Source organism: Lonchura striata, chromosome 17 (assembly GCF_046129695.1).
Source record: "Lonchura striata isolate bLonStr1 chromosome 17, bLonStr1.mat, whole genome shotgun sequence".
Lineage (NCBI taxonomy): Eukaryota > Metazoa > Chordata > Aves > Passeriformes > Estrildidae > Lonchura > Lonchura striata.
Genome location: NC_134619.1, coordinates 7,290,211 through 7,303,803, shown reverse-complemented (window position 1 = coordinate 7,303,803; position 13,593 = coordinate 7,290,211). Strand labels below are relative to the sequence as shown.

General features: G+C 57.8%; 1 protein-coding gene across 2 annotated transcripts; it reads left to right on the top strand.

The window, feature by feature from the left end:
• Nucleotides 1-2,102: 2,102 nt before the first annotated feature.
• On the top strand, nt 2,103-13,260 carry LOC110468975 (tyrosine-protein phosphatase non-receptor type substrate 1). Of its 2 annotated transcripts, none has more exons than XM_021527343.3 (8): nt 2,103-2,288; nt 8,545-8,904; nt 9,153-9,464; nt 9,591-9,938; nt 10,194-10,292; nt 10,708-10,729; nt 11,108-11,147; nt 11,780-13,260. In XM_021527343.3, exons 1-8 carry the CDS (start codon nt 2,216-2,218, stop codon nt 12,032-12,034), a joined length of 1,509 nt encoding a protein of 502 aa, XP_021383018.2. In that variant the 5' UTR covers nt 2,103-2,215; the 3' UTR covers nt 12,035-13,260. The 2 variants fall into 2 exon arrangements, with proteins under 2 accessions (XP_021383018.2, XP_021383017.2); XM_021527342.3 differs by having other exon boundaries at nt 10,705-10,729.
• Nucleotides 13,261-13,593: the final 333 nt, after the last annotated feature.

Sequence of the window (13,593 nt, the reverse complement as noted above, 5' to 3'; positions counted from 1 at the left end):
AATCCCACCTTGTGTCCAAGAGCATTGTCCAAATGTTTTTTGAGCTCTGGCAGGCTTGGGGCTGTGACCAGTGCCCTGGGGAGCCTGTTCCAGTACCCAAACATCTCTGGTAGAAGAACCTTTTTCTAATACCAACCTCAAAGTTCTCTGACAGAGCTTCATGCAGTTCCCTCAAGTCTTATCACTGGTCATCAGAGACCAGAGCTCAACACCTTTGCTTCCTCTTGTGAGGTGCCTGTGGGCTCTTGTAGTGATGTGTCCCCATCCCTATGCAAAAAAAATTATTGCTATTTGCAAAAGGCCAAATCCAAGGGCTCCTCTGGACCCCTGCTCCTTGTTGGCCGCTCTGGCCAGCTCTGTGAAGGGAAATGATGGCTGTATTGGGCTTTCCAAGGCCAGTGCTGCTGGCCACAAAAGTTTTCCCAGTGGGAGCAGTACTGGCCACAACCCTCGAGTGCAGCCTCCAGCTGCCAGGGGATTGCAGAGGGAGGTGAGTGCAGAAGCCTGGGGAGCTGTTCCTGGTTCCAGCAGTGCTAAATTAAGGCAGGATGTGCCCCATGGGCGTAGCTGGGGCTGAGGGGGAGGCTGGCGGGGCCGGGGATGCGCAGGCGGATGCCGTGCGCAGATTGACGGTGCCAAGTCACTTCAGATATCTCGGCTGTGTTTGTGCGAGGCTCTAAATAAAACCGACAGCCCTGGCGGCTGCCTGGGGAGGGGAGGAGGGGGGAGCTGGCAGTGGGTCCTCCAGTATGGCACCCAGCGCTGTCCTCAGGGACCCAGCCCGGTGTGGGGGAGTGCTTGGTGCGATCTGTGCTGCCAGGGATGCTGCAGGTGATGCTGGGTGGGCTGGGAGCTCCTGCTCTGCAGTGCCTACCCCATCCCTGGGAGGGCAGAGGGGACAGTGGGGTGGTGCTAGGGAGCTGCCAGCATTGCACCTGGCGTGGCTGAAGTCCCCACACCTGGGTGGTGTGAGAAGCTGTGACAGGTGCAGGCAGTGGAGAATGTGTCCTTGTGAATCCCCTGGGAAGGACTTTGTGGCGGGGACAAGCAGAGCGGTGCGGGGACATGAATCGCATGGATGCTGACACCCCCTTCCTCAGCCCTGCCTACCATCAGAGCTGCCTTGTCCTCAGGCTCTCGCTTCTCCCCGCTGAGGGGACATCACGGGCATGTCCCCACCGTCCCAGAGCGCCGTGCAGGAATTCCCTCTCCCTCCCCATCCATCCTCTGCCTGTCTGTGCTGCACCAACGTCCCCTCCTGGCCCTGAGCCCCGTCGGCCAAGCTGACCTGCAAAATACCACCCGTGCCTCTGCCACGGGCTCACAGCTCGGCCCTGCGTGGTCCCTTGGGAGGTCCCTGGGCACTTGGGAGCCCCAAAGCCGTGTGCTGTTTGTGCCTGAGCTGTCCTGGCTCAGCCCCAGGTGGCCCCTGGGTGTTCGGGACCGAAGGCTGTGTGCTCCTGCACCCCGATCCCAGCTCGGGGATGCGGCGCTGTGTATCGCGGCCGTGCCCAAGCGGCGGCTACCCCGGCAGCGCGTGGAGAGCGGGGGATCCCCGGCCCCCATCCCTGGGGCCGTGGAGCCGCCTCCCTCCCCCCGGGCCCACCGGGCATCCCGGGGCTGCTGGCGGCCGGTCCCGGGGGTCCCCTCCCAGCCCACCTTAAGGCAGCCGCACACCGGCTTGACCGGAGGACTCTGCCCCGGGGCGGGCGGGGCTGGCTTCGCCCCCGCCGCGGGGGGAAGCGGCGCTGCACCGGGGCTGCTGGGAGCCGGAGGGGGTCTCGAAGCTGGGGCCGGCTCCGTCCCTCCCCGGTGCCACGGCAACGGAGGCGGCGCGGCGGCCGGGGGGAGGCGGCTCCGCGCGGCACCGGGGCACGCGCCCGCCCGGGGCCCCGCCGCGGCGGCCCCGTCACGGCCCCGAGCCCGCTCCGGTGCCCACGGGCGGCGGCGGGGCCGCGGGTCCGTGCCGCTGCGTGCGTGTGCGCTGCCCGCCCGCCGCGGGGGGAGAAAGGGGGGAGCCCGGCCTCCTTCCTCATTTTGGGGCTGAGAACAGCGATTTCCTTCGCCAGCTGCAGTTCTGCGCTTTTTGCCTTTTTTTTTTTTTTTTTTTTTTTTTTTTTTTTTTTTTTTTTTAATTTGTCTTATTTATCAAACCCAGCCGCCGAGCCGGGCGCGGGGCCGCGCTGTGAAGCCGCGGGCTCCGCTCCCCGCACCGATGGAGCCGCATCCCCGGGATCCCGGCCGCACCGCCTGGGCATTGCCCTGCCTGCTGCTGCTCGCCCTGCCCGGTAAGCCATGGCTTCTGCCTGCATTCCTGCTCCTTTCCCTGCCCTGTTCCCCCCTTTCCCTCCCGCCCTGCTTCCCTGCTCTGCCCTGTCCTCCCCTTTCTCAGGCTGCTCGTCTTCTCTGCCCTGTTTTCCCCCTTCTTTCCATCCTGCTCCTGCCTCCTCTGTCCTGTTTTCCACCTTTCCCTCCCACACAGCTCCTCTCCCTGCTCTGCCTTGTTTTCCCCCTTTTCCCGTTCTGCTCCTCTCCTCTGCCCTGTCCCCCCCTTGTCTCCCTGCCCTGTCCCCCGTTTTCCCCCGATCCTGTCCGCACACCTCCGGTACCGACATGACGCCGCCTCTCCGCGCTCGGTCGCTTTGACCTTTCCTGCGGTGACCTCGAGAGCGGCGGTGGCCCAGGGGCTCCCGCGGGGCCCGTGCCCGGCGCTTCTCAACCCAAACTTCAAGGCAGGCAGACATGCCCTTTCCCAGCGAGGCAGGGGCATGAAGAGGCATGTTGTTCCCACCCATTTGCGAGCACCCCCTGCCAGCTATGGGTGAGGCAAAACTCCGCAAACAGCCCGAATTCCCACTTGGAGATGGTAGTGGAGAAGGCATGGAGAGGCTCTGGTGAGGGCTGTCTTGTCTTCTATGGCAGGAACTTGTTTTTCTTGCTGCCCTCCTGCTTCACCCCGCTGTGGGCTCTTTCTCTGCTTGACTGTTGGGCACTGAAGTGGTGGAATTGCAACACCTCTGGGCACTCTGTCCCATGTCATCCTGTGTCACCTGAGGCTCAGGGTGCCCCAGACCTCCCACGGGCTCATGGCTCCACCAGTTCCTTATAAAAGCTGGGGCATGCAGCAAAGGAGCAAAGTGTGCCACTCTTGGCTGTTTCCCTTGCCGGCAGCGCGAGGTCTCTCATCCCACCAGGAACAAAGCCCTGTGGTGACTGCTGCTTTCAAGGATGTTTCCTTTCTAGGGTGTTTCGTTTTGGGTGATTTCGAAGGAATCGCTCTCCCTGCCAAGGGAGGAACGGGTTTTTTGAGGCAAACCTGCAGCAATAGTGATGCATCTTCAGGAGCATCTCGCTGCTGAGCTTTTTGCTCAGTTCCAACCCCATCCCTTCCAGCCAGATCCCACTACGAACAGCCCAGCCCAGGTTCCACGAGGGAAACCCGCATTCTCCCAAGCCCATTGAAATAGTTACCATCAAAGCTTTGCTTGGGCAAAGAGTTGGATGAAAACTTGGGTAGAAAGCAAATGCTTTCAACACAACGCTCCTTGCTTTGAGTTGCCTGATCACAACTGAGAAGTGTTGGCCCCAAACTGAAAACTCTGGCTGCTGAGAGCCAAGAAGACTTTGGCGGCGAGTGCGGCTTCCCAGTGAGCCGCTGCGATTTCCTGCGTGAAAGAATAGCTCCAGCAAGCCTCCCGAACTTAATTAAATGTGGTCTTAGAGTAACAACCCCATTTCTTTGAGCCAGCCATGGGAAAAAACCACCCTGGGGTTTTGAAGTGGTTTGCATCCCTGATTTTAGGTGCAAACGTGCACGTCTTTTTTTTCCATATGGCGAGTCCCTCCTGGGCCGTGGCTCAAACTAAGCTGAACTCCAGCAGAGTTGGCCCAGGCTCCCACTGCCGGCTGTTCCGACAGCTTCTGCAGAAGTGAAGGGGAAAAGGAAAGGTCCTGGAGGAGACCTTCCTGTGGGGCAAAGGCAGCAGAGATGTGGGAACCCAAACAGCAAAGCCCCGTTGAGAAACTGTGCCCTGCGGAGCCCTTCCATGCTGGTCTGTCCCCACAGAGGGTTTCAGCCGTGCTTCACAGAGCCTCTTCCAAAGGGGAATTCAGTTTCCTGCTGGGGCTCTGGCTCTTGGGATGAATTTTTGCTGATGCTGGAGGAGGGGAGCTTGGAAATGGTGGCTGCGTGTGAGCCGAGGCTTCCTCTGATGTCAGGGATGTAAAACACAGCCTTTACTACAGCCCTCCCTGGGCGCCCTGGGGTCTGCTCAGGGCTCAGCAGCTCCCCAGGGCTTTCCTTGCCTTCCCTGAACAGCAGATTCCAGGCCTTTTATAGGCAGCACCTGTTAGTTTCCGCCCCTGGCAGCCCTGCTGCAGGTGAAATTCCAGCAGGATTATTTTGGGGTTCCCTTGCCCATTGGCTTGCTCCTTCAGTGAGTGACTGTGGGGCTTCGGATGCCGGTGACCAGCTGCACGTCGTTTCTGGAGCACACAGCCATCCCGGAGCTCCTCACCCAGCTCCTTCAGAGGAAAAAAAAATCTATTTTTACCGGGAAGCATCCAAGCAGCCTCTCCTGAATTAAACCCCGGCCTCTTGCAATCTGTTCAATATCAAATACTTCAAAAGGTGGAATATAGAAAAAAATGTGTCACCAACATGGAAAACTTGCACTGCAGCAAGAGCTGGGATTATTTTGCTCCCAAATTAAACTGAATAACGGGAAGGAGGCAGGCTCTGCTAGATCGTGCTCCTGCCTCTGCTCAAGGCTGGAAGTGCTCTGGGTCTGCACTGCGAGGGTGCTCCCACCTACATGGGAACTGTCAGGTGATGCTTTCCAGGGCTCTAAAACCCTTGGCTAATTCTGGAGTGTAGGATAGAACAGATTACAGGGTCAGAGCACCTAAATGCCCCATGATCTTGGGGGCAAGAGGATCGTGTTCCAATTCCAGGTGGCTTGAAATCCAAGTCGAAGAAAAAAGGTGTCATCAGGCAGTAGGGGAGAAGCAGGGAAACAGTGAGAAATTGTGGTGTTCCATGTTTTTGTGATTTGAAGACCCCCAGCATCTCACTCCTGGTGCACAAGCATGTCGTGAGCTGCTGGGAAGAAGCTTGGCTGGGCTTTTGCTCCCACTGGCTGGGTGCCTCAAAAGGGGAAGGAGACATATAAGCTGTGTGTGAGAAGCTGTGTTCAGGGAGAAAGAGGAAAGAAGCTTTGGTGGAAACTTTGCATTTTCTAACTTGTGTGTTCTGGGGTTTTCTGCCGACTTCCCCTTTGTGTTTTCCCTTTGGGGAGGGGGGGCATTGCTGTGAGCTGCTGCAGGGAGCTGGGGTCATTCTGAGCAGGAAGGGGTCAGGTTGGGTGTGGTGTGGGCTGATGGATGCAGGCAGGAAGTGGAGAAGCCAGGTCTGGCTAGGACTCTGCTTCTCAGCCAGGAGGTGCGAGCTGGTCCTTGTTGGGGTGTTCCTGTGGTGGATCGTGGCTGGAGCTTGTGTGTCACAGATCAGAAATCCCTGGATAGGGTGATCTGAGCAGAGCTGGGTGAGGGTCTCTGAAGTAGCAGAGGAGAACACGTGGAAAAATACCCCAAAGGCTCATTTCAGTCCTGTCCGAGGGGCTTCCTGGAGCCTCACAGCATCTTCTGCAGTGACCAAGAGCTGCCAGTGAAGCCTCTGGACAGGCGGCACTGCCGGCAGCGTGAAGCCCTTTCTTTCCTCGATCTTCTGGGAGCAGTAGCAGGCAGGAAAGCAGGAAAGCACCTTGCATCCTATCCCTGGACAACAGCATGCTCTGTGCCTGCTAATCCCTGGGCAGGGGAGGCGGGCATGCTGCTGCCCCGGTGAGGAGGGAATGTGAGCTCGGTGCTGTGGAATGCATACAGACCATCCACATTTGGCTGCAAATCGGGACCCTGGGAGAGATCCCTGCTGCTTGCAGGGATAAATCCCTGCGGTTCCAGGAAGGCAGGACCCTTGTGCCAAGGTAGTGGGCAGCCCTTGCTGCACACCAGGCATGGCAGCCAACCCACAGGCAGGGCACCCAGCCACGCTCAGCTCCATGTCCCAGTGCTTCTGTGGATGTTTCACTGCAACCAAGAAATGAATTTTGGGGTTGAGCAGTGCCCACCCTGACACTCTTGGTGTTGGGGTCAGCTCTGGGGCCCCAAAGCAGGCACATCCCCAGCCCTCCCCCTCAGCACACCGCGTGCCTCATGGGGAGATGGGCAGATGGAGAGAGGGAGGATGAGGAGGAGGTGCTCGGCTCGCTCAGGTTGGGCTGTGTGGGGCGGTGCAGGCAGTTCTACCCAATGCAGGGGACCCTCGAGGGGGTAGGGGGTAACCACTCCATAGAAATTGGTTTTACAGAGGATTGCAGTGAGTAACACACTCATCACAGGGCACAGAGTGTGTGGTGGGGGTGGCCCTGACTTCCTGCTCCTGTGGCCACACATGGGATGTGTCCCTTGCTGTGCTGAGTTCTGCCCGCTAATGAGCTTTGTTTGCCTAATTTGGTGGAGCCAGTACTTGGTGTTGTAGCCCCCTGGGTACATGGAAGGGCTGGGGGTTCCAATCTCTCTGTCTGTCTTGGCCTGGTCCCTGCCTGTGTCACGTCCATGTGCGGTGGATTGGTGAGAGACAGATGATGCCATGATGCTTCTGTGCTTTTGAACTTCCTGTGTGTATTTCTCAACCATTTCTTGCAAAAGGTCTCTCGGCAGCAGGAGATGGAGAAGTCCAGGAGATGCCACAGAAGCAGATCTGGTGATGTTTGCCCTGTGTCAGTGCTGCGTTCAGCTCATGGAGTGCCCGAGACCTCTGCTCCAGGGCTGCTCCCCACAATTTGGGTGTCACCTGAGGATGGGGTTGCCTCACAGGTGCCCAGGGCACGACTGCTCAGGTGCAGACCAAGGCTCAGAGTGAATGACTCATCTGAACGTGGCATGAAGCAACTCTGTCCCTCTGTGCTTGTTTTGTGGGAAAAACTTGTTCTGATGCTGCATTAACCCTGACACGGCTTCAAAGGGAAACACCAAGGCCTGAAGGTTTCGGCTGAGGATGCTGTGGACTGCTGCCCTGAACAAAAAGCCTTTAACTGGGGCAGGCTGGAGAAACTGCTCCTGGTAATTCTGGCCATAGAAATTGAGTAATTCTGCACACAGTGGAGCAGTGAGAACATCTGTGGGTACAGTACATACCGCTGTGAGTCAGGAGGGATTAACAGCTGCCAAAAATCAGCTCTGGTCTCTCTGACAGCCAGCTGTGGCCAGAGGGGTCAGAGCAGCTTGTCCTGCAGCAGGTCCTCCTGGGAGCATCCAGCCAGAGATTATCCTGCTGGGTCCCAAGGGAAGCCTTGGCACGAGTTGCTGTCCTGGTTTTCCCTGGAAGGAGGCTGTAGCCAGGTGGAGGTCATTCTCCTTTCCCAGATAACGAGCAACAGGACAGGAGGAAATGGCTTCAAGTTGTACAGGGGAGGTTTAGGTTGGATATTTGGGAAAAGTTCTTCACTGAAAGGGTAAGAGAGCTGTCCAGGGCAGTGGTGGGGTCACCATCCCTGGAGGGATTTAAAGGATGTGTGGATCTGGCACCTGGGGTCATGCTTTGTTCAGGGGCTTGGCAGTGTTGGCTTAGTGGTTGGACTCAGCAATCTTAGGGCTTTTCCAGCCTAAAAGATTTTGTGACTCCATGATGCTGCTGTGATGGATGTGGGGTGCCAGTCCATGTGCTCCTCGTGCTGCTCAGCATTACCTGCTCAAACACAATGATCTCTGTGTGACCATGACACTGGATCTGGCTGCCACAGCCACCCTGTTACCAGCAGGTGGGTCTAAGTGGGTCCCCCACTTCTCTCCCCATGTGGCTTAAAAAAATGTTCTTTTAAGCAGTGACCAGAACTGATATCTTTTGTGAATTTAGTTGCAATAACTATATCGGCACAGGAAGCACTGACAAAATTAACCCCTGGGTAACCCATGGGTGTGTGGTGAGGGTTGTCTGGGATGTTGCTGTCTGTGCAGGGAGGTGTGGCACAGGTGACTGGATTTGGGACCAGTGGTATGGAGATGCTCCAAAAACAAGGTCTCCCTGTGGTTACTGCTGAGCAGGAACAGTGCCTGCTTGGCTGGCATTGGTGGGGGATTAGCTGTGCTCTGCTGGGATCACCAGGGCTGGGATTCCATGGAGAAATGGGACAGATTCAGGATAGAAAATGCAGTGTCACATTGGTGATGGGAGATGGCTCTTTGGAGCACTTTGTTTTGTACACTTCTTTCTCCTGGCTGACAAAGCCAGGTGGCTGTGGGAGGCAGCCCAGCCTGCTGGAGACTTTGGCAGCTGGGATGTGCTCCATGATTGATCCGTACAGAGCACAGCACAGTCACCAAGCAAAGCTCCATCCAGCTCTGCTGCCAAGTCCTGCAGGCAGAGCAGCGTGCCCATGGCCACAGCCCATCACCTGGGGTGCTCAGCATGTCCCAGGCTGGGAGAACAGTCAGGAGTCTGGCTGTGTGGTGCCAGGTGAGACCCGGTCTCTTTTTTTTCTCTAGGTGTGTGCGCCCAGGCGGGTCAGGCATTCCAACTGCAGCAGCCCCAGGACAAGGTGACAGTGGAAGCGGGGGAGACACTCACCCTGAACTGCACCACATCTGGAATCGCTGGACCAGGTCCTGTGATGTGGCTGAAGGGCTGGGGCAGTGAGAACAAGACTGTCTATGACCAGAATAAGCAGGATCCTTCCTCCCGTGTGACAAGAGTAGTGGATAAGTCTGACACAGACTTCACCATCCACATCAGGAACGTTCAGCCTGAGGACACGGGCAGCTACTACTGTGTGAAGTTTGTCAAGGGGGACACTGGTGATGATGAGGTGTTTCAGCATGGCCGTGGCACAGAGGTGTCTGTGCAAGGTGAGTGGGGCTCCTGTGGCACAGAGATGTCTGTGCAAGGTGAGTGGGGCTCCTGGAGCAGCTCCTGATGGGAACAGCCCAGCGGGCTCTGCTCAGGTAGAGCCGGGATGGGGAAGGGGCTCAGGGCTGGTCCAGGAGAGGATCCCATGGGCCATCCCCATGCCCTTGTGTGAGACTCTGCTCCAGGCAGGCCCGGGGCTGGGCAGGGGGCAGAGCCTGCTCTGATGGCCCCGTGCTTCTCCCCACAGCCAAACCCAGCCTCCCGCTCGTGTCTGGGCCTGAGCAGAGAGCGAGGCCGGGGCAGTCGGTGCCTTTCACCTGCACGACTGGAGGGTTCTTTCCTGGAGAGATTGAGGTGAAATGGTTCAAGAACGAGAACCCCATGGGGGGTCAGCCGCCCCAGATCACCGAGGGGAGGATGAAAACCTACAACATGTCCAGCAGAGCCAGGCTGACCCTGCAGAAGGATGACGTCCTCTCTCAGCTCACCTGCAAGGTGCAGCACCCCACGCTGCCGGCCCCGCTGCATGGCAGCTACCAGCTCAGCAGAGTCCTGCGAGGTGAGGGCTGGGGGACTCCCACTGCTGTGAGCTGCTGTGGGGCTGGGCTCCCTGGGAGGAGGACGGGGGTCCCTGTGGGCAGCAGAGCAGGGGACACCAAACACCGAGCTCTGCCTCTCTTCCCAGTTCCCCCCAGCATCGAAGTGCGCGCTGAGCCGAGCCCCATTGAGGTGAACAAGACCGTGACCTTCACCTGCCTTGTGAAGGAGTTTTACCCAGCAGATGTCTCCGTTTCCTGGCTGGAGAATGGGATTGAGATAAAGGTGGAGAACGCCTCTCGGCCATCGGAGCTCCCCCAGCATTTGTTTGAGCTGAGAAGCCAGGTGGAGGTGCAAGCCACCGAGGAGAAAAACGGGTCCACGATCACCTGCATGGTGGTGCACGATGCCCAGGCCCCTGCCAACAACTCAACCTTCCTGTGGATCTCCAACCCGGCCCAAGGGGCATTGAGCAACGGGTTCCAGATGGCTAAAGGTATGTCAGAGCTGCTGGGATGGGGTGCCTGTGCAGCTGTGTGGTGTCGCCCCCCAAAGAAGTTCAAAGCCCCATTAAAATCTGGTTGAAAGACCAAATCTTCATATCAGGGGGCTGGGGGATGTGATGGTGGCAGGCTCTGAGCTGTCCTCCTTGGAGCTCCATGCCTTGCTGAGCCAATCCCAGTTGTGAGGCTGCAGGGACTGGGACGTACCACGTTCTTGGGCCATGTTGACCTTTTCCATGATGTTTCAGATGATCTGCTCATCTACATCGTGGTGGGTGTGGTCTGCACCATGCTGGCCCTGCTGGTGGCTGCGATTCTATACCTGATCAGGACCAAGCAGATCAAGGGTAAGGGAGCCAATTGTGTGGCAGGGAGGCAGCTGCTCCCAACCCCATTTTTCCTCTCTTTCCCATGGGTTTCACATTGCCCCATTGGACAATAACTCCTGGCAGTGCAGCTGCAGTCCTGCCCAGTGTGGGTGATGGATAGAGCTGCCCAGGTTGTTTGCAGGCTTCAGGGAAAGCTCTGGGTGGTCTAAACCCTGCCCTGCACCTCCCGTGCTCCCCCAGGAACAGTCCTGAACAAAATTGATTGAAACTCCAGGGAACTGCAGGCCCTTGCCTCTGGGAAAAGATGTGTCCTTGTCCTTGAAGCAGTCTCTGCATGTGGTCTCTGTGCCCAGGGAAATGGGGCATTTATCTTGTTTCCTCAATTAATTTTTCCCTTTTTTTTTTCCTGATTTTTTTCCTTCTCTTTCAGCAGGTAAAAGCTCACCATCTGCCAGGTAAGTGTAGATCTCTTCTAGTCACTGGGTAACCTGTGGGGACTCTGAGCTGGACCTCCAGTCCACAGAGTCCCTCAGAAGTGGGACAGAACTGTATCCCCAAAACTTGTGAAAGGGAAGACAGGAGCACAGTCTCTGTCCATCTTCCCAGCTGGGCTGGGGATTTTTTGCTTGTGGTGGGGCTGAGCAGGCTGATGGGAGCTGGTCTCTGGCCAGCAGAGAAGCAGCTGGACCAGCACAAACCAATGCTCAGGACCTGTTTTGCTGGGTGCAGCTGCAAGGACCTTTGCTTGCATCTGACCTCCTCAGCTGATCCATCACCAGGGAAGGGGCAACAGGACTCTCCATCCATCTGACTGCTTTTGTCCCTCCTTCCAGATTACATGAGCCAGAGAAGAGCAGCGAGGCCACGACACAGGTGGGTTATCCTTGGACTGGGGAGGGAGAGTGGCCCAGAGCCACTGGAGAGGGGACTGGAGGGTGGTGGTTCATCTCAGTGTCTCTGCTCTGTGGCTGGAGGTGGAAGGGAGGCTGCCCCAGGAAGAGGATAGCCACTTCCCAGAATCTTTTCTGCCTTCACCCTCCTTCCTCCTCCTCCTTCTCCTCCCAGTAAAGTCTGGGTTGGTGCTGCCTGGAGAACCAGCTGTGCGATAGCCAGCCAGGCTATTTGTGGAGTTATTTTGCATTTGGTGACGCAGCTACGAGCGTGAAGTCGTGATCAGCAGCAATCTATTCATCCCACCCAGGCTCTGCCAGCTCCCGTGTGGGCATCACTGGGCAGTCTGGCCCTGCTGGGATGGAGTGGCTCCAGTGATAGCTCTGGAATTGTGGCAGTGGTTTTGAAGCCAGAGCAGGGTGACAGGGTGGCTCATGATGTGAAGCTGTAGCATGGGGTAGTGCATGGCTTCAGGATGGTGGCTGCTGGCCTTGTTCCCTCATAGAAGCAAGGTTGAGGTGCCCCAGGCTGAGCCGTGGTGGGATTGACTCCAGAACAGGGCTGTGGGTACAGGAGCATGCTCCCAGAGGAGGAACTCTTGGTGCCTCACACAGGAATCCGACCCCAACAACCTGACCTATGCGGACCTGAACTTCGACAAGGAGAGGAAGAGCATCCGGCGGATGGTGGAGATGAGCCAGCAGTCGGAGTACGCCTGCATCCAGACCAACCAGGCACCCAACGGCGACGACAACCTCACCTACGCCGACCTGGACATGGTGCACCTCAGCAAGGCGCCCAAGCGGCCGGCCCCGCGCCCCGAGGAGGCTGGCTCCGAGTACGCCAGCGTCCAGATCACCAGGAAGTGAGCAGTGGCTGCTGGGACCCCCTGTCCTGCTGGGAGCAGCTCTGCTCCTCCCCAAGACTGTTCTCTTGGAAGCACCGGGAGCCATGTGAAGATGCGCTGCGGTACCTGTGTTTTGGGATGGAAATGGAGCCCGCAATACTTGTGGGGATCTTCTCCCATCCACAGAGACATGATTTTTGGGGGTAGTTTGGTCCTGGGGCCACCAGCTCCATCCCTTCAGGACCCCCATCAAGGGTTGCTCAACCTCAGTGTGCCGGGTTTGCCCGCAAGCAGGTTCAGCCAGCGGAGCAGCGGCTCCTCGGGCAGCTCCAGCTGGGCTGAGGGGACAGGTACAGTGCCTCCACACCAGCTCTCATGGGGACGCCACTGCCTGGCCCACGGCTCCCCAGGACCAGCAGGGCCCCCACACTGCCTTCTGGGGCTCTGCCACCACGCCTGGACACCAAACTCTGGCTTTAAAGGAAGGACCGACGTGTCCTCCTCTCTTCCCAAGTGTCCCTTCTGCGGGACCTCTGTCTCGCCACAAGGCCAAGAGGCTGCAAGGCCGCTGAGCCAAGGCCCCCGCCCTGCCGTCCAAGGGAGCTCCAGGTCAGGCTCCCCAGCACCGAGCATCCTCCTCATCCTCATCATCTCCCTGTGCACAGCCTTGCCCTGCATTGGGACCCACCAGCGCTGCCCCAGGCTTGTACAAAGCGTGCGAGGGCCCCCCCAGCCTGGCTCCCCCCAGGAGCTCCCCGCAGGTACCGTGTAACATGTTTTGACTGTTTGACATGTAACTGTTAATTTTTAGAGCTGAAACCCCCAATGTTTTGTGTTGTACGTGGGTGTACTGCTGTGTACTTAACACTAGAATAAGATGTGCAAAATTAAGACTGAGGCCTCAGTAAAGAATCCCCCAAACCCTACAGAGTTTATAAGAGACTTATATGCTCCCCCCACCCCAGTTCTGTCTGGGGGGCCAGGCAGGCTCCCCCCAGCCCAACCATGGGGACAAATGTCTTCCATGTGCTCCCTACCTGGGCCACTGTGTGGAGTCTCAGCCTCTGTTGGCTCCTGCAGCAGTGGAAGTGTGGGGGGCTTGAGGGCACCTGGGGTTCTTGAGGGTGCTTTGGGAGCAATGTGACTGCTTGTACAGGCCTTTTTTTGTTTTGTTTTTTGTTTTTTTTTTTCTTTTTGCTTGCAAGATATTTTTATAATAAAAGTGAAAAGTCCTGTGCTGCTCCCACACATCAGCGTGTCCCTGTGCTCAGGGGGGGTCACCTTGTCACTGGCATTGGGGCTGCAGGGTGGGTTTGGGGGTCTGTGTGTCCTGCAGGGAGGAGGAGAGGAGGGCTCGTCCTGCACAGCCCTGTCGTGTGCGCTGGAGGGAGGGAAGAGGAAGGCAGGAGGTCAAGGCTGGGATGAGGGCTATGGTGCTGGTTCCCCTGGGCACCATGAGGGAGGGGAGCAGTGCACCCCATGCACTGCTGCATCTTTGGGTGCAGGGAGCTGAGCTGGAGCTGGGGTGCCCAGACTGGTGTGCAGGTGGGCTGGGTGCTGGCTCCAGCCCATGCTCTGAGT